Below are 18262 nucleotides of genomic sequence, written 5' to 3'. Positions count from 1 at the left end.
GAATATATTTGCAGATAAAAAGCACTCGAGAAGGTATTACACAAATGCTAAACTTATGAAAGGAAATTGTAATCATAAAATCTTCCAAGCTGTCGTCCCAGGTTTTCCAATTTTATCTTTTACTCTGTATCGTCTTATTTCAATGCTAGCAAAATGTGTGCTTTACTTAAGAAACAATGCCTTGTTAGGGGAGGTTTATATCCAACGTGTAAGATTCCAAACTCCTCCTTACAGACCAAGCACATCATTTTTTGCCGCAAAATGCCTCTTTGTCTGGAGCAAAAGCAGTTCTTCAACTTGGTTGCAGTAGGAACAATGGCAAAATACAAATGTAGGTATTCACCTCGGACTCGAACACGGTCACAACTTACTGAGGATGAGCAACCTCCCAACATCCCACCCCTACGGTTCTTCAAGCAAGAAAAAGGCTCTATGACATTTCTTACGGTAAAGGACCTCAGAAGTCAGTCACAAAAAAATGTTGTAATCTGTATTAAATGCCCAGTGTGGCCCTTCATGCAGACTAATTAACATCTTTCTCCCCAGGTAGTCCAACCTGGTTTTTTCACCCGAATATTATTCACCCTGTTTTTTCACCTGAAGAGAGCATTATTCAACATCAATGAAAAGAGACTGTTCCAGCCCCGACTGACCAACAGCCCAAAGAGGTTCCCTACACTTCCTACAGAATTGTTAACACAGTTATGCCGTACTGCATGTGGGCAACGGAAAAGAAACTGAGACCCAAAACAATGCTGAAAATCTGAAGCTTACAGAAAAGGTGAAATGAGAATAAATGCCAACTGGAGAAAGCACTGTATTTCAACAGAAGTGCTGGGATGGCACCTTCTCACCTGCTGCTCTAGGGTCACATCTGCAGAGGCTATTACTTTAAAATTTTTTTATATATCATATATTTATTAAAATAAATATTATACACGTGTATATATATATAAGTGTGTGTATATATAAGAGCAGCTTTCAGGGTGGAGGTGACATGGAAAAAGCTGGCACACTTTTCTCTAGTATTTGCTGAGCTGCAGCCAAGCATTCATAAAAAGATTTCCAGCTAATGCCACAAGTCTGCATGACTCAGTACCTAAGAAATAAGAGGGGTGAAAACCTGTTACACCATCCTGTTCTCAGTATGCCCATTGCCTCTACACTCACAAAACCTCTCCCTCTACTCCAGGACTGCTTCGGTCCATTCATTTTCCCATCAGTTGTTCAATCTACTTTTAAGGGACCCTGAGAAGGCAGGCTGACGAACACATGCCTCTTGCAAAGTTTACAGTGGGAGGAAGGGAGCAGAAATTACCCTTTTCCTGAATTACACTTTGTTACTTGCAGCTGTATCATAGAGCTCAAAGCAACATCCTGGGCTACAGAGAAGCAACAGTGAGGAGAAACAAAGGAAAGAGGAAAACTGGATAACAAATGTGATCAGTAAGTGATGAAGGTGGGATGAAGGAGAGGGGGAAAGTGCAGAATTAGCATATGGTTGTATCACGTTTTCCTGTCATTACAGCATGACTCTGAAATCACCGAAAGCTTCAATCATCTCAAACCTCTGAACTCAGCGTCACCAAAAGTTACATGGCCGCAGCTGGGTAACTGAGGTACCAACCTCATCACCACAATGCAAATCCTAAACTGCTATTCATACTCCAACTCTTGATGGTACCTCCTGGCTAGAGCATCCATCGTCTACAGACTCCCTGGTTTGGCAGTGACTGACACACCATGCACGAACTTATCTTTGGGTCTCAAGAAAAAGCCAGAGAAATTGCTCCTAATCTTGCTGAACATTTTCTTTTATACTCTCTGACTATTTGGTGCCAATTCACAGAAATTATGTCAATTCCATTACAAGTAATTTGTATTATTCTGACCACGGTAAGCAGCGAAAAAGTTATTTTGAGGAGGCACTGCTTGCTCTGTCCCATGTAGTTGAACTTCAAGTCATCCCTTATGCTATACACCTTCCACTTTTCAGCAGAGGCTACAATGCAAGAAGCTTTTTCACTATGTCAATCAACTATTGACATAATGCCTTCCGTGCCAGCGTGAACCTGAAGAGTTCTTTGGTTTCTCCTCTCTGCACTGTGCAGTTGCGATGTAGCAGGACGCTCAGGGCAGGGAGGGTAATATAAAACATGACTTTAGAGCTGGGCAATCGAGGTTTGCGCAGCTACAGAAGCCAGGTAGCTGCTCAAGTCAAATCTGAACTCTCTTCTTTCTCACTGATGGACGCAGACCAGATCTGGTTCACAGCTAAGGGTTGAATAATACTACTTAGATGGAAAACGGAGTGAAATTCGAAGTTGGATTAAGCTTTCAAACTCCAGTGCCCTTAACATGCATACTCAGAAATAAAGTTATCAGTTGCCTTCAAATAACCAATAAAGCACCTAACATAGATAAGTGAACTTTCGAAATGGATAAAGTCAACAAGCAAACCAAATACTCCAGATGAATTGTACATGAACTGTACAGTCATACAGTCAAACAAATTAGAAAGACCAGCTTTTAATCTCTGTCAAGCTCAGGAAGTCGAAGCGGGCCAACTCAAACAGGAAGTTTGGCATGAACATGCTATTTCTGAGTTGTCTCCTCCCCTTAGCACCCCTCAGTATTCCAGCATCTCCAGTTACGATCACAGGTCTACGTCCACAGCAGCACAGATTCCATTGACAGCAGTAAACAGGGAGGGAAATGGTTTACGTAAGAGTAAAAAAAACGGAACGTAATATCATAGGAAACCAATATATGAAATGGAGGTAAAGAAAATGTAATAAGGCTGGACTGTATTCAAAGATATTTAAGTTAAATAAACTGACCTGTACTTACTGTAGATCACAGAAATCAGCACAATGATATTCAGCAGACTGTTATTCTCAGATATTTCACCAATCCACCTTCTTAAAGTTTCCTTTTTCAAAATATTTTTACATTCAAAAAAACACCCAAACAAGTAACACTCACTCTTTCTCCGAGTCAATAAATTGACAAGAAGAGAAGTAAATTCCCAAGTCCTTAAACAACATCAGGAGTGATGCAAGTGAAATATAACAGACTGAAGTGTCTGGAGGTCCAGCTTACAACCACCAACATAATATTGATGAAAGTGAAATAATATTTAGACCTCAGCTATAACAATTGCTCTAGCAACAGTTTGAGTGACTAAGGGATTGCACTTCGGCATTAGAGATCTACTCAGAGTATAAATGGATCCTGATGCAAATCACACATGGTAACTGATCTCCAACATCTAAATGCAATCCCTTTAGTCCCTCAAACCATTGCCCTCTTCACATGGTGTACAAGAGCCTCTCAACCTCAAGGCCAGGCATTAGTTCACATATTTTGTTTGTATGTTGAAATGCTAAGAGACACATTTTCCTACAACATAAAAGAAAAATATCATTAAATGGAAGTATAGCCTTTAAAGGTCAAAAGGCTTGCATCCTCCACATTCCACTGAAATACTGTTTCTCTGGAAAAGGAAAAATAAGATCTCAACCTCAACTCTTAACACACATCCCTGTAGTCAGCTGAAGAATGCAAATTATTTCCTTTGAGGTTATTTGGTAAGAGGAGGATGCAGAGGTCACAGTTGGTTGACTCAGGTTTGTGTAAATGCATTTGTAAGAATTTACTGCTGTTGAGCTTAGAGTCCTGAGAGTCCTCAGCGAGTAACCATGAGGAAACAGGCAGAGTAGGTGTTCAGAGCTTACTCTGTGGATATACCCCTCGCCTGGGAAACCCTTCTCCTATGGGCTATTCCACTGAAGTCAGTGACACTGTTCACTTCCAAGCAGTTTTGGAGAACTAGACCTTTACACAGTGAGAATTCCACTGAAGTTTGGAAAAAAATCTTTTGTAGCTCACTACGTACAGTTTTACTTAAGTCACATACAAATACAGCTATATGAGCACCATAGATTTTATTCTCAGATAGTCTAATATTTGTTAACATGCTTTATAACAGGTTCCTCCACTTTGCCTCAATAAATGTTTATAGGAAAATTCTGTTCACATTTTGCCAAGAAGGCTGAATTAGGCAGCAGCAATACAGAACTGCCTAATAATTCTGTTGCCATATTACTGGAGAATGTTGTTAGGATTAATTTCCAAAGTGTTTCACGTGTAAAAGCCACTGTATCTCAGTTAAATATATCTATAAAAGCTCTTCCTTACTACAGGGATTCATGCCATAACAGTGATATACACAAAATCTGATGGATCTAGAAAGAATACATTGCATGAAGTCATTGTACATTTGATTTATTCATACTACAGCCTATTAAACAGTAGGGGTTCTCATTTTGCTTCAGTACCACTGAAGTATATTACTTTTATTAAAATGAAGCATACTTCGCAGAACAAACGTATAATCTATATCTCGGAGAAGCTACATTCAAAGAATACTGGTCACCTTACTTCAGATCTACAGGACAGACACTTCCATTTAAAAGGTGCTATGCTGTACTTCAAGTGTGTCTACATACAGTCAAAACGATTATAATGCTGAACTTGTGACTTCAGGAAATTTCTAATGCAACATTTGGCATTATCTGCCAAACTCCAGATAAAAGACTAGACTTTGTCAGCCAATTCTGTATAAAATTCCCCAATTATCACACTCCTGATAGAAAACATGTTTTTTTCCTTCCCCCCCAACTTAAAGGTAAATCTGAACATCCTAGAAATAGATACTAAACACAGGGAAAGGAAGGAGTACAATAGGTGAAGAAAAGGAAAACCGGGTATTAAAATCAAGGTAATTTTTTAGATTGAACACCAATTATTATGTTCATATTCCACGCAACTTTAATTAAAACATGATCCTGGCACTTGGCTTGAAGCAACAATTTCCTGTTTGATCTCCTTGACTAAAAAACCAAAACCAAGTGGAGTGAACCTCACCATTATTTGCATTCAACTCTAACAAGAAGCCTGCATATTAACACAACGTATGGCAGGTTGTCAGCCCATTCGCTAGGCTGCAAATCTAAGAAGTCATTTGCATCACTTGGTAAACATAGGGGTTTAGTATACTTGCCAATCCTACCACACTATCTCCAAAAAAACCAAACAAAACCCCCAAAACAAACCCCAACGAAACAAACACAGAAAGACCCTCCAAAAATAAACAAAAAAATCCTGGCAGAAGTAGCTTATATCCAAGAGGTTTTCAAACAGGACAATCTAATGCACGGGAAGCGAGTTATCTAAGGCATGCTGCACTCCGTGCCGCACCCTGGTTACTCCCGAAATGCCAGGAACAGCCGCAGCAGGCCAGCGGATGCAGTGGCACAGGGATATGCGTAAGATTTCTTTTGTGTAGAAGCAGCCATTGGTTTGCATCTGCGTGTCTCAAACACTCTCTTACACTAATAATGACTTTGAAAGAGGAGATAACATTCAATTTAAGGGGTGGTTTCACCTTCCTCAAGTATCAAAAGCTACTATGGGAAGATAGGACACATTCAGCCAGCAAATTCCTAACATGCTAATAAAAACAAATCCTTAAGCTCCCTCACAGAAATATTATTCTTGAATGCTGGTGCCACATATGTTTAAAACCAAACCTATTTAATTCTTGGAATCAGTTACATATTGCTTGGACACCGTCGGTCAGATCTGCATCGCAGCTAACGAGCAATTTCAGGATAACGCCACAGACTTCCCTTTTCAGATAAATACTAAATATTAAAAATACAATGAACAGAGACAGTAGCAAATAAACCATCTCACCTGTCATCTTCACTGAAAAGTCCACAGTTCTGCAGTCTTGAAAGGGCTAAATGAAAAAATTGCTCTAGAAAGCAAATATAAAGAAGATTAATGAAAATGTTCAGTGCTTTCCAATACAAAAATCAGTATGCTATCCTGACTACAGCGTTTTCAGACACAGTAGTTTCTACATACTGTGCATAAAAAAACCTCAAAATAAGAACACTTGCAATTTAGGGCCACAGGTCAATCAATGATGTCAAAGAAATTCAGGTTTATCAGAGCTCCTCTCTGGGAAACTTTTCCTGCCCCAACACTCCCTTGTTGGAAAATAGCATGGGATTTGTATCAAAACAATCTTAGTTACAGTAAGTAAACGTAGAAAGAAATTCCAAGACCTGCATCCTAATTGACTTTGTTTTTTCTTCTGCCCATCTTCAGCCAAAACAGAAGCAGCCTTGACCCAAGAGGAGAAGCCACACAGCCAGGGATGTTAACAGCACTATGTATCTTGGGAGAAGACATCAAACCAGCCTGTGCTCACGGGCAGAGCTGGGCAGGGGCACCCTCCCAGCCCTCTCTCAGTGGGCAGCTGCCCGCTGGACACACGTTGAACAAGTCTGTGAGACGGGACCTTAACTCATTCCCAAACGTACTTTTCCTCACCGCATCCCCAGAGGTATGGGAAAACGCACCATCCTTGTTATGCTGATGGAGGGCAAACCGAGAGCCCAGATCCGCAGGGTACTAGGAAGGCGCACTTTCGGCATTAAAAATTGAGACTTGATACTTTACAACCCTTTCCAAAAGGATGACTAAGACCCTTAGGGTCTCTGGCCCTGTCTACTCTGCCCTGACCAATGCAGGCAGCAGGCATGAGCGGGCACACTTTGCATGGGTACAGCAGCCACGGAACAATAGGAATATCCCCTGCAGCCCCAGTGACACCTTCCTTGGTGGGAAAAGCTAGCCCAGGAAAAGGAAAATTTTGCTGGTGTAACTGCCCTAGACTGGGGACTTCTGCCTCAGTAGGACTCTGGATCCCATTCAGCTTCGGTGTGTTGACTGAACCCCATCACACTGACCCAGCTAATACTTCACCTAGCAAAGCACTAGCACTACCTTTAGCACCCCAGCCCACATACCAATAAAAGGAAGCTGAAAAAGCTCCACTGTTCCTCACTCCCACCTTTTTGGAGCTTCTCTGCTAAGAGAGGCAACCCCAACACAGTGTTTTGTTTGTGGAAAACAGGAAGGTGCCAGGTCAGAGAGACTAAATGAAACCATTAAGTCACTGCTAGATACCCCCAAAAGGATTGGCATCGGTGAATAGGAAAGACCAGGGCCAGAGATTCAGGTGGCTTGACATGCCGTTTAGGTATTTCTGCTTAAAAACAAGGTACATTGGGAACACAAACCTGCTCTCTTTATTCCATAAGGCAGTTCAAATTTATCGCTCCCATGGAACTCCGCCACGTTGATAAAATCATTAGCGCACAGGAATGGGTATATTTTGTCAACACTAACGAAGGGAAAAAGTAAGAAGTTTCAAAAATCCACATGATGTATTTGAATAAGACAATAATTCATGCAATTGCTTTTTAAAAAAAAACTTTATCCTACTTCAAGTATTATCAATTTTTAAAAGAAGAAAACTCGTGAACACATGGAAAGAAAGCAGGTGACAAAAGAGGAGGATTTTGTAATGGAAAACATAGGTAGAGAGTGAGACAAAATGATTTATCTGCTAGTATAAGTTACACAGGGTCATTAAAATCACATGGCTGAAAGCTTACACCATAAGTCAGTATATTTAAGAGAATACGTAACCCAGGAAGACAAAGAGTAACTTCAAGTTTCCAGAGTACATAACAGAAGCAGGGAGGAAAATTAAGAGTTGTTATTATGTATGACAATTTAATAAATAAGAATGGGATTTGAAACAAGGCGTTTTAACTTGAAAACACCATCTCCTGAAGATGTCAACTTAGCTGAGATGTGCTCCCATTCCAAAAGAGGTGCTTTATGGCTGTTTCGACATCAGTAAGTCTTTTGGGGCAACAGGGGTATATCCATACAGCAAATGAGTATGGAGTTCTCATGTTCACATTACACACATCGCAGGTTTTTCTGAACTCTAGACTAACTCCAGTAGGGTCCCACAGAGTGAACACCCCCTAGCAGCTGCAGCATATTGGGCGTGCTCCTGGAGTGCATCTTCTGGCTTAGCCAGAAGTCAGATGTCTGAAAAGAGTCCAGTGCACATGTGCCAGGGCCACCCCGCGATGAGAAGCACAGCATGTGGGGATCACAAGGAGGTTTGCCTCAAGCGTGCATTCCTCCTGCAAACTAGAGCGTGACAGCATCACACCTTATAAGCCTCAAGACAGAAAGAATGAGTCACTTCTTTGAAGAAAGACAGTAACCACAGACAAGAGTTCTCTCATAGCAGGGAAGGGACTCTTATTTGCAGAGTCCATATCTGCCAAGCCAAGCCAAATGAATGAACCGTAGACCCAATCCTGACACATGCTATCACGCCCTTGGCTTCACCTTGGAGTTAAGTCCACATGCACTCACTGAACTGGTTGACTTTGTAGCGATCCTGCATACTAGGTCTTCTATTATAACCTTAACCCAGAAGTATACCGTCACAGTGAGAGAACCTAGTGTTGATCATAAATACCCACAGTCAGCACATGACTCGTTTCTCCATTAAGAATATTAATAGCTGTTAAAAAACACCCCATCCCTCAGTTTCACAAATCAAGTATCTCACTCTAGGCTCTACATATTCAGAAGATACTAACAGTAAAAAGGAAAAAAATACCAAAACAAAACCAAACCAAACAACAAGAACACCAGAGACCACATATCAAGAACTGGGCCATAGGTTAACTAGGCAAGACCAGCTAACCCTGAAAAGTCATGCACTAAACACCCATATTAAATTTAACACTTGCCTTGCTGTTCGAAAGCAGCTGGTAAGATTAGACATAATAAATAATTTACCTACTGCAAAGAGATTCTTAATTTAGCTCTTCTAGCTCTGGTTCCTTTCCAATAAATAATTCTGCCAGGTTAGAAATCCCTTCAACCTCCCCAGGCTATTACTGAAGTGCACAGACCAGATCTTCAGCTCGCACACGCTATCTCTGTAAAGGTGCTACGGAAACACGCAAGAGACGCTTCTAGCTCTGCACCTCCGTTCTTCTCACTGCACATCTCCGGGCCCGTTCCCGTCCCCTCGCTCAGCACCAGGGCCGTCCTGCTGTGCCCGACAGAGAAGCCTGGGCACACTCTGTGGGCAAGGCACCTAGGACCACATCTAGAGAAGCCTGGGCACACTCTGTGGGCAAGGCACCTAGGACCACATCTAGAGAAGCCTGGGCACACTCTGTGGGCAAGGCACCTAGGACCACGTCTAGAGAAGCCTGGGCACACTCTGTGGGCAAGGCACCTAGGACCACGTCTCTGGGCCAGGCAGCTAACCAAAACTCAGAGACTACAGGAGTGCTCCAGGGAGGCCAAACTTCAGATCCTGCCACATTATTTAAAATAATAATAGCACTGAATTAACACCATGTTTTCTTGCACACAAAAAGGACCAAAAAAAAAGCAATGGTATCTCTGCTTAGAGCTTTAAGACTGCTTCAGCCAGGACTTGGTTTAAACACCTTTCTGAGCTTTCTCAGGGCCATCTTCAATGTTCGCTCAGGTGAAACACAAAGCCAATGACGTAGCCTGTCTGCTTCTGGTCCTGTAGCACTTCCTTGACCTCTAGCATTTAAGACTTGTGCTGCTAACAACAAAAACTCCCAATATTTTCTCACAAACATCTTGGATGCACTTTTGTGACCAGACACCTCTCTTGTTTTGAGTTGAAGTTCTTCCTTTTTTCATTCAACTGCTTCTTTACAAAGGAAGCTTGAGTACCTTAAAGTGGAGGTACCTACACAAAATTCAACAATACTATCAGAGGAACAAAACTACAAATAATCCCAAATTTCATTGAAATTAAACTCCATTGAAATAAAAATTCCATTGAAGGGCAAGAATCATATATTGTTACAGATTTGATGAATTTTTGCACATTTCATACTCCTCTTTCCAAATAAAATGAAGGTATTTTCAAAACTTCTCTGGTCCCTGGCTGCTACAGAAATATTTAGCTACCAAAAAAATCTTAATCTTTTAAATCCAGGTTCTTAATAGCAGAATGACTGAGTTTCAGTCTTGGACATGAAAGCTTCTTTTACAGGAAATGCACAGGGAAAAAAAAAGGCTTGTATTTCAGTCATTAAAATATTTTCACTGTTACTAGCCACCGTATCTGAAGAGGAAGTATTTATTTATTCAGTACATACACAGCACATTGAGCTAGTTGTGTGGTATTGCTCAGATGCTGATCAGTGGCAAGCTAAACCATCTGTGTCGCCCTAACCAGGAAAAGCAGCAATGAACCCAAGCCCAAAATCTGTACTTCCAGAAGTGAATCAAAACATTAAGTAGTCCAGAATATGTAAATAGCCCATTTCTACCTCCATCAGCACAGCCTTTCCTTCCCCCCACTTCCCACAGAAGACTCACCCCAGTAAAGATTCAAATGCTGGTTTCAGGAGACAAGTGTCCAGCCCATTCCTTCTCTCCACAGCTGTAGGTGGCAGCCTGCAAAAGAAGAATTTCAAAGAAATAACAAGAATGGGTAGCAGCAACAAGGTAGGGACACTTGGACAAGCTAAATTAGTAAAAGCTAATTACTGAGTTAACGCCACACCAAGTTTTCATGATTGCCTCTGTCTGTATCAAAGATGGATCTTTTGCACTGCAGTGTGATTAACCATTAATGCTTTAATCTCACAGTGCTGCTCCAAGGAGTCTGCAACCTCCCTTGCTCGGCAGCTATCAAAGCAGCCATAACCAGAGGTGAGATCTCAGGCCCACCTGCAGAGAAGCAGGACACGCGGGCTGAATCACCCCTGCAGCCACACCAGACAGCATCACCAGCACTACTCAAAGAGGAGAGGGGAACAGACAGCACCACACAAGGTACTTTAAGGAAAATGAGATTCTTTGGGGATAAGTCATTCCTCTCATAACAAGGCTAAGACACTTCTAAGCCCATTCCCACCTTGTCAATTTAGCCCAATTAATAACCAGTACGAAGCCCAGAAGTGAGGGTAAAGTTCAGCATGAGCAATGCATGCATCTGGGCTGCATTAAGAACAGAAGGATGAAACCACCACTTTAGAACCACAAGCCAAACAGATGATTAAGGTTAATTGCTTTGGCAACCTCAAGTTGTCATGTGAATACTGACACTGATAAAGCACCCTGTGAAACCTATCAGCTGGCCAGTTCACTGCTTTCCAGCATCAGCCTCACAGACAGCACTTTGCAGTACAGCTTCAGAGAGAACAGAGATCTGCTTTGAAGTTTTGGCGCAGGCACTTATTAGTCCCACAAACCTAATTACAGGAATTTACTAGCACAAGATCTGCTTATACACACACTTGCACATCACAAATGAACCACACCTCTGATATATTAAATTTTAAGCACAAAAGTGGCCCTCCTATCTCTGCTAATTTTATTCAAGTATAACTCAGAATTGCAGAAATTTGGAAGTTGTCAACAAATGTCCTTCCAACAAGTCATTGCTTGTTACAGTCACTGCAAGCGGCCATAAATATTAACAGAACACTGGAAACATGACACAGACAAATTTCTTTCTGCCAGACTTGTTACAATTGTGTTCATAACAGAAACAGCCAACGAACACAGCTGTACAAAAACCAATTGAACAGGGAGCCTAGGGACAAAGGATACAGATTTTAGTCTCAATCCCTCCCACCTGCCCAAAAACCAACCAACCAAAAAAAAAGCCCATAACAAAAAGACTCAACTGCTGAACTTACTGGGTAACTCCACTAGTCTCATAGGAAGGAGGAGCCCTCACAGAGGAAGTCTGTCCATAAAAGCTAATCCTGCAAAAAGGGAAATGTCACAACACTGTGGTTTGCTTAAACAGAAACCACAACAAAAAGCCATTCGTATCAATTGTATGCTATAAACAAGAACAATAGAGGCACATCAATCACTGCTATGAAAAGCTATCACTATTATCTTCATACCACTAAACACACTGGTCAATCTTGGTTACAGTATGCCAAGGCCAATGGAAACTCGACTTCTTCGATAAGCACCCTGAACTTCAGGTCCCAAGTCACCTGTCCCGTGCAGCCTGGAGACAGCGAGGGCTCACGTTCCACAAGGCTGCCACTGGGACTTGACAAATTGCAGCTTTTCAAAAGGTGCCCACTACACCTGCGGTTATTCCCACCTGTGGAGGTCTCTCCCACGTCATTTATCAGACATCTAAAGGAACAAGCTAACGCTAAACACAGGAGGGGGTTAGGGAAGATACGGACATGACGCACACAAATAAGATATCTCTCCTCACCTGAACACCTATTTTAATGAAACTCAGAGGGGCTCCCTATCTCTGAGGTCCTCACCTCTCCATACAATGAGGCTCAAAACTACTAGGTTTAAAAGCGACAGGAGAGAAGGGGCAACAGGACAGAACTATCACATTTATTCCCTCAGGATACAAAAAAAACCCAATGAAACAACCACAAAAACAAACACATACACAGAGTAGTAATCACTTCTGTTAATTACTAGTAAGCAGCTATTCAGCAACACAGCAACTCACAACCACATTTCTCACACAGTCGTGAGGGTGTCTGCATTATAAGGGAACAAAGCATCACCATACCAGTAGAGGTTATTTCTCCACAGATTTCCATGCAGTATACCATACATAACAGCAGCAGCCAGGATAAAAAACAGAAGAATTCGTCTCATGACTGGTAGACCTGAAATGTAAGAAAAACAAAACAAGAAACTTAAATCCAAGTTAGGCTATTAAAATAAACTTTTATGAAGCAACATGAAACCTACAAAAGGAAATCATCATTATTACAGCCATTCTCCACCACCACAAATATGACAGAGGGTCACTCCGGTCTGATTTCTCACACAAAGTCCCAGTGACAGGAGCTGAACGCTGCTCTGCACCTACCACACGTGCATACTCTGCGCAGTGACACAGAAGCACTGAGAGGGGCTCACTCTAGGTTCCCTCTGAAGACAGAGGGAAAATGGGCTCTTCCAGAAGCAGGTCAGAGTAGGAGCTCCTTTCAGTCCACCGGCAGCCCACAGAAACTAGCCTCCTGGGTCAGAAGCTGGCCTTCACAAGCACCTGCCCTTCTCTTTCTTGTGCCACCCACTATCAGTTTCCATAATTACACAGTTAAACAAGCACTGGCACTTTGCAGGAGGCAGATAGGCTGATGTTGATGAAGCAGACGACGGTATGAGCTGCCACAAATTGCTACTGGCTCTTTTAGGATGCCTAAATGTTCTTGAAGTCTAGTTTTGGACATTTAAAGCTGCACTGAAGCTGGCTGCTTATGGCCTCGTGTCCTGTACAGTCTCCAGCTCTTGACACAGACCAGACTTCATTGCTCAAGCGACAGAAAAATGCTATTTTCACACATCACAAAGTGAGGAAGAGAAGTTAAGACCCAATCTGTAGAACTTACTAAGTTAAGGAGAAATAGCAGAGAAAGTGTTCATTTTTCAAATAGAGTTTTCACCTCATTGCGCAGTCTAGTAAAAGAAAACTAGAGAACTATCAGAAGCTCATGTGTGTGGCAAGACATGCTGTAGGAAAAGCAAGTTCTGTATTGCTCATGTCTAACACTGAGCTGCCCTTTCACTAGCTATGAATGAGCTGCTGCTGCTTAATCTTCTGAAAGTCCAAAATAGCCATTCTGGCCACAAATCACTGGAAATTTACTCGAGAGCTATATCCTTCTATTATTTTCACCTCTCCCCGTATCATGGTAAGCAGGTTCAATGCACACATGCATAAACACCTACTTGGATACTTGTATTTTAAAGTGAAGGTAACAAAAAGCTGTCTAGCAAAACCAAGCCATATCCAAATATACTGCTGCAATTTCCACAAGCATAGCCTTTGGCTTTATGGTTGTTTTTGTTGTGTTTTTTTTTTTTCCTTTAAATTTTTTTTTTTTTTTTTGTTTTCTTTCTTAAAATTCCATGTTGCTTTTTAGAATATATAAAGTTGCTATTATTTTAAACCTGCGTTAAGCAGCACTAAAGCAATAAAATCCAAGGTAGATATAGTTCAATTGATTTACAGCAATATGCTTTACACTAGTAACATCTTAACATCATACCTGGTATTAGCAGTCAAGAAACCACCAGAGAGAGTTGCATTTTGTTATTAGAAATCAAGAAGCAAACTACTGCTGCTCACACAGCTTCATCCCCAAAAGAAACACCTAGCAGTGAACTATGTGACAACAACTTGAGCGCAACAAACTGCCGCTTCTTCCTCCTGCCCCATACGCTTCACAGGAATTTAATTGTAGGGTCAGAGATGGGGTTTTTTAACAGCACTGATCAGTACCAAAGCCATGCAATGAACAAGCTGTAATCTATCAATGGTAAATATATCCTTCAGGCTGTCCTGCTGTGTTCTGGATTAAATGCTCATAGGTTGCAGCTGTTGCAATTTCAACCTCTCATCCCTCATCAGGAAGTAACACTGCCTCCCTCACAGCTCCAACCCCCTAGACTCTTCAAGAGTCACTGCATTTTTTTTTTATTTTTTTTTTTTTTACAGTCATTCTCAACTTCTAGAGCAAACTCTTGAGTTTTGGTAATAATTTTTTAAGAGTTTCTCCCTAAAACGGCGAGAATATTACAAGAAAATTCACCTACTGGGTTTAGTCAAGCGTCATTAACAGCAATTAGCTTATTTACTTGAAAAAGATACTGCGCTGTTCATGTTTTTTTCCCTTTCATTGTCAGTACTTTTACCCCTTCCTGCTTTGCAAGAGTTTCCTAAAATATCCCACTAAAGTGGAAGTCAACTGTTTACTTTTTTTACTCTCTAATTTAATCAACGCAAACTTCAGTTAAACAACAGAACATAATGAACCAGCTCTTCAGATAAAGTTTCTAAATTAACAACTGATTAAAACGCTGATTCTGCTGACTTCAGTGTAAAATAGAACTCTGCTGAAGAATCAGGCTAAGCTACAAAACAGAGAAAAAGACAAGGCAAAGCTGCCCACAAAGGGTCTTTTTAAAACAAAAATATTATTCATAACAGTATTATTCACAGAGGGGAAAACTAGTGTTCTGTTTGTAAAGTATTTATAAAGATATTAGTACAGTCTGAAAAAAAAAATCACTAAAACATAAGAATATAAGTCAACATCAAGTGTACAGAATCTGTAGCAACTTTCAGTATCTTATGTAGGACATTCAGCCTGGCACACACATGAGAATGTAGCATCATTAAGGGTGTACTTAGCTCTCAGGAACACAAAATGGTCTTTAATTATATAAGTGTCTTATCACCATTCCATCCCAGGCTTCATTCAGTGCTTTGAAGAGAAAGTTCTGTGGTCAAGAAAGACAGTGATTTTAGTTAAGACTTTCATAACCTGGTTTAGTAAACAGAACCATTGCCTTGTTTATGGTAGAAATTATTCTGGGTGTATTTTTAACAGCGACAGCATTTTCCAGCTCTCCCTATTTTAAAACAGCTGGGCGTTATAGAAAGTTAATCAAAGGAAAACAGACTCCTACGGTGCAAATTCTGCACTAGAAAATTCCCAAAGTCAGAGATGCAAGAAAATAGGCAATTGAGAAGACACGGTCATGTTCCAGCTTATTTATCACAACACAAGACCCGGCATCTTGATTTAAGCTCATCAAGCAGATTGACAGAGGTCATGGCGCCCTCAGGTCAAGGTCAGTCAGGGCTAAGCAAAACAAGGACAAAAGCTGGAACTCTACTATTTAATTCCCTTCCTCTTTCTAAAAAGCCTACAGTGACACACACACGAAAGGGGAGAGGAACACAGCAGGCCAATGCCTGACGTTCACAGAGTTAGCTGGTCAATTTTCTGAATGCAAGGCAGCAATGCGATGTGTAAGTGTTGTAAAAAGACTCACGAGTATTTCTTAATAGGAATCTAAGCTAACTTCTACTGTCCAACTTCCCACCCCTTCCAAGGCAGAGCTATAACTACAGAATTGGACGAGAGAGACTGTTACGGTATTAAGTGATCTGAGATCAGCCTGCAACTCCTATGGACAGATGGGTCCACCCTAGCTCCCCACAGAGACCCATTTGGATATACAAATTAGCCATATAAGGCCAGAGGCTAATTTTTAATTCCCTTGTGGGAGGCGGGGAACCAACATCCTTGTCAGAGCTGCATCTTCGATACAGTCTCTCACAGCGTTCTGGTTGAGAAACTGGTAACTGCTGGCCTGGATAGGCACACCCTCCTTTGGGTTAAAACTGGCTGGATGGCCGGGCCCAAAGAGTGGTGGTAAATGGGGCTAAATCCGGCTGGAGGCCGGTCACCAGTGGGGTTCCCCAGGAATCAGTGCTGGGTCCAGTTCTGTTTAACATCTTTATCAATGACCTGGATGAGGGGATTGAATGTACCCTCAGTAAGTTTGCGGACAACACCAAGCTGGGAGGCTGTGTCATTCTGCTCGAGGGTAGGGAGGCCCTTCAGAGGGATTTGAACAGACTGGATCGTTGGGCTGAGGCCAATGGCATGAGCTTTAATAAGGCCAAGTGCAGAGTCCTTCACTTGGGGTGTAAAAACCCCAAGCATCGCTATAGGCTCGGGGAAGAGTGGCTGGAGAGCTGCCTGGTGGAGAAGGACCTGGGGGTGTTGGTTGACTATCGGCTTGATGTGAGCCAGCAGTGTGCCCAGGTGGCCAAAAAGGCCAATGGGATACCGGTGTGTATCAAGAATAGTGTGACCAGCAGGAACAGGGAAGTGATCCTGCCCCTGTACTCGGCACTGGTGAGGCCGCACCTGGAATATTGTGTCCAGTTTTGGGCCCCTCGCTTTAAGAGAGATATTGAGCTCCTGGAGCAGGTCCAGAGAAGGGCGACTAAACTGGTCAAGGGCCTGGAAAATAAAACTTATGGGGAGCAGCTGAGGGAGTTGGGGCTGTTTAGCCTGGAGAAGAGGAGGCTGAGGGGAGACCTGATTATGGCCTACAAATACTTGAGAAGGGATGGTGGGGAGGTGGGGGAAGGGCTCTTTACATTAGTGATGGGTGATAGGACAAGAGGAAATGGGTATAAGCTTAGTCAGGGGAAGTTCAGGTTGGATGTTAGAAAGTATTTCTTCTCTGAAAGTGTTGTCAGCCACTGGAACAGGCTGCCCAGGGAGGTGGTTGAGTCTCCATCCCTGGATGTGTTTAAGAAAAGGGTGGATGAACTACTTAGGGATATGGTTTAATGGGAGATTAGGGATGGTTGGACTGGATGATCTCTAAGGTCTTTTCCAACCTAGAAAAAAATCTATGAGATCTATGAAATCTTTCCTTACAATCAGTCTTTACTCTGCTACGTCAGTACATGTAGTATGTGATATGAGCCGTTGTCTAATAGCCTCTGCTTATCTTTTCGCTTACATATGCAGTTGATGTAGTCATGCCACTGAATAAGATACTCACACAGGAAATTACAGCTGCTGGACTGGGCAACCACATGACCACACTACGATCACCTTTTTTCATAACACTTGAAAATCTTCCTTCTGTTTTCTTGCTTAAAATTAGGTTGTTAATAATACAATGCAGGAGGTTTTTACATCTGTCCTACTTACTGTGTAAAGCATCTTTGACTGTTACTACAATAAATAGTTAATACATATTTAACTAATATGTAACTAAAGAGTGGTTACTACTAAATTAAATACTACTCCTTTTAAAACAATCTTAGCTCCATACATAGTCTTGTGACAGTTTAATTTCTAGCTGCTGCAGTTAACTGACAGAATAAAAATTTCAGCTCACTCAGACCCCAAATTCCTAGCCCTTGTAGTTGTGGGGGAGGAAGTGAGCTTGAAAGCATGCTTTGAGTAGACCTTGAAATTTAAAGGGACAGGGGAGAAAGTTCACAAAAGCCTACTAAAGTTTAAAAAGAAACAGCAGGATTTTTAAGAGGCAGTCAGTATTCCGTGGGCTTGCCTATGATCACCAGTCCTGCAGCACTGCTCCGTTTCGGTCAGGATGCAATGCATGCGCGCTGGAACAACGACGTAGCAGAAGGACAACTAAGGAGGGAGCTTTCTCACGTCACCGTTCGTCTCAAGCTGCCAAAATATGAGCGCCTTCCAGCATGTATTACATATTTCTTCTGCCAAATGTGTACACTATTCATCATTAACTCTTCCAGTTCTTGCTCGAAGTACGTGCATAGTTCACTAATTCTCTTTTTCTTCCTCTTGGAACGAAACACTGTAGCAGACACTACAATAGCACTGTAAAGTCTTAAAGGTACCCAAGTGGCTGAGCCAGTCCAGTGCAATCCCTCACACACTCCTTACACTTTTTCATCATTTCCCTTTCAATTTTAGTTTATTAAGGAACAGAAGTCCTC

General features: G+C 41.8%; 1 protein-coding gene across 4 annotated transcripts in view; it reads right to left on the bottom strand.

Annotated features, from left to right (window-relative positions):
- The window catches only part of ST3GAL6 (ST3 beta-galactoside alpha-2,3-sialyltransferase 6), a 44745-nt gene that overhangs the window by 11186 nt on the left and 15297 nt on the right, over positions 1–18262 (bottom strand). For 3 of the 4 annotated variants that reach the window (XM_086617002.1, XM_086617010.1, XM_086617018.1), the window contains exons 2-6: positions 12521–12620; positions 11658–11726; positions 10330–10407; positions 7158–7261; positions 5761–5824 (exon numbers count right to left, since the gene is read on the bottom strand). In XM_086617002.1, coding sequence (XP_086473128.1) covers positions 5761–5824; positions 7158–7261; positions 10330–10407; positions 11658–11726; positions 12521–12609 — 404 coding nt within the window. In that variant the 5' untranslated portion in view covers positions 12610–12620. The remainder of the gene's footprint in view (positions 1–5760; positions 5825–7157; positions 7262–10329; positions 10408–11657; positions 11727–12520; positions 12621–18262) is intronic. The other variant, XM_086617028.1, reaches the window with a different exon arrangement.

The sequence above is a fragment of the Tauraco erythrolophus genome, chromosome 1 (genome assembly GCF_009769465.1).
Source record: "Tauraco erythrolophus isolate bTauEry1 chromosome 1, bTauEry1.pri, whole genome shotgun sequence".
NCBI lineage: Eukaryota > Metazoa > Chordata > Aves > Musophagiformes > Musophagidae > Tauraco > Tauraco erythrolophus.
This window is presented reverse-complemented; position numbering and strand designations above follow the sequence as displayed.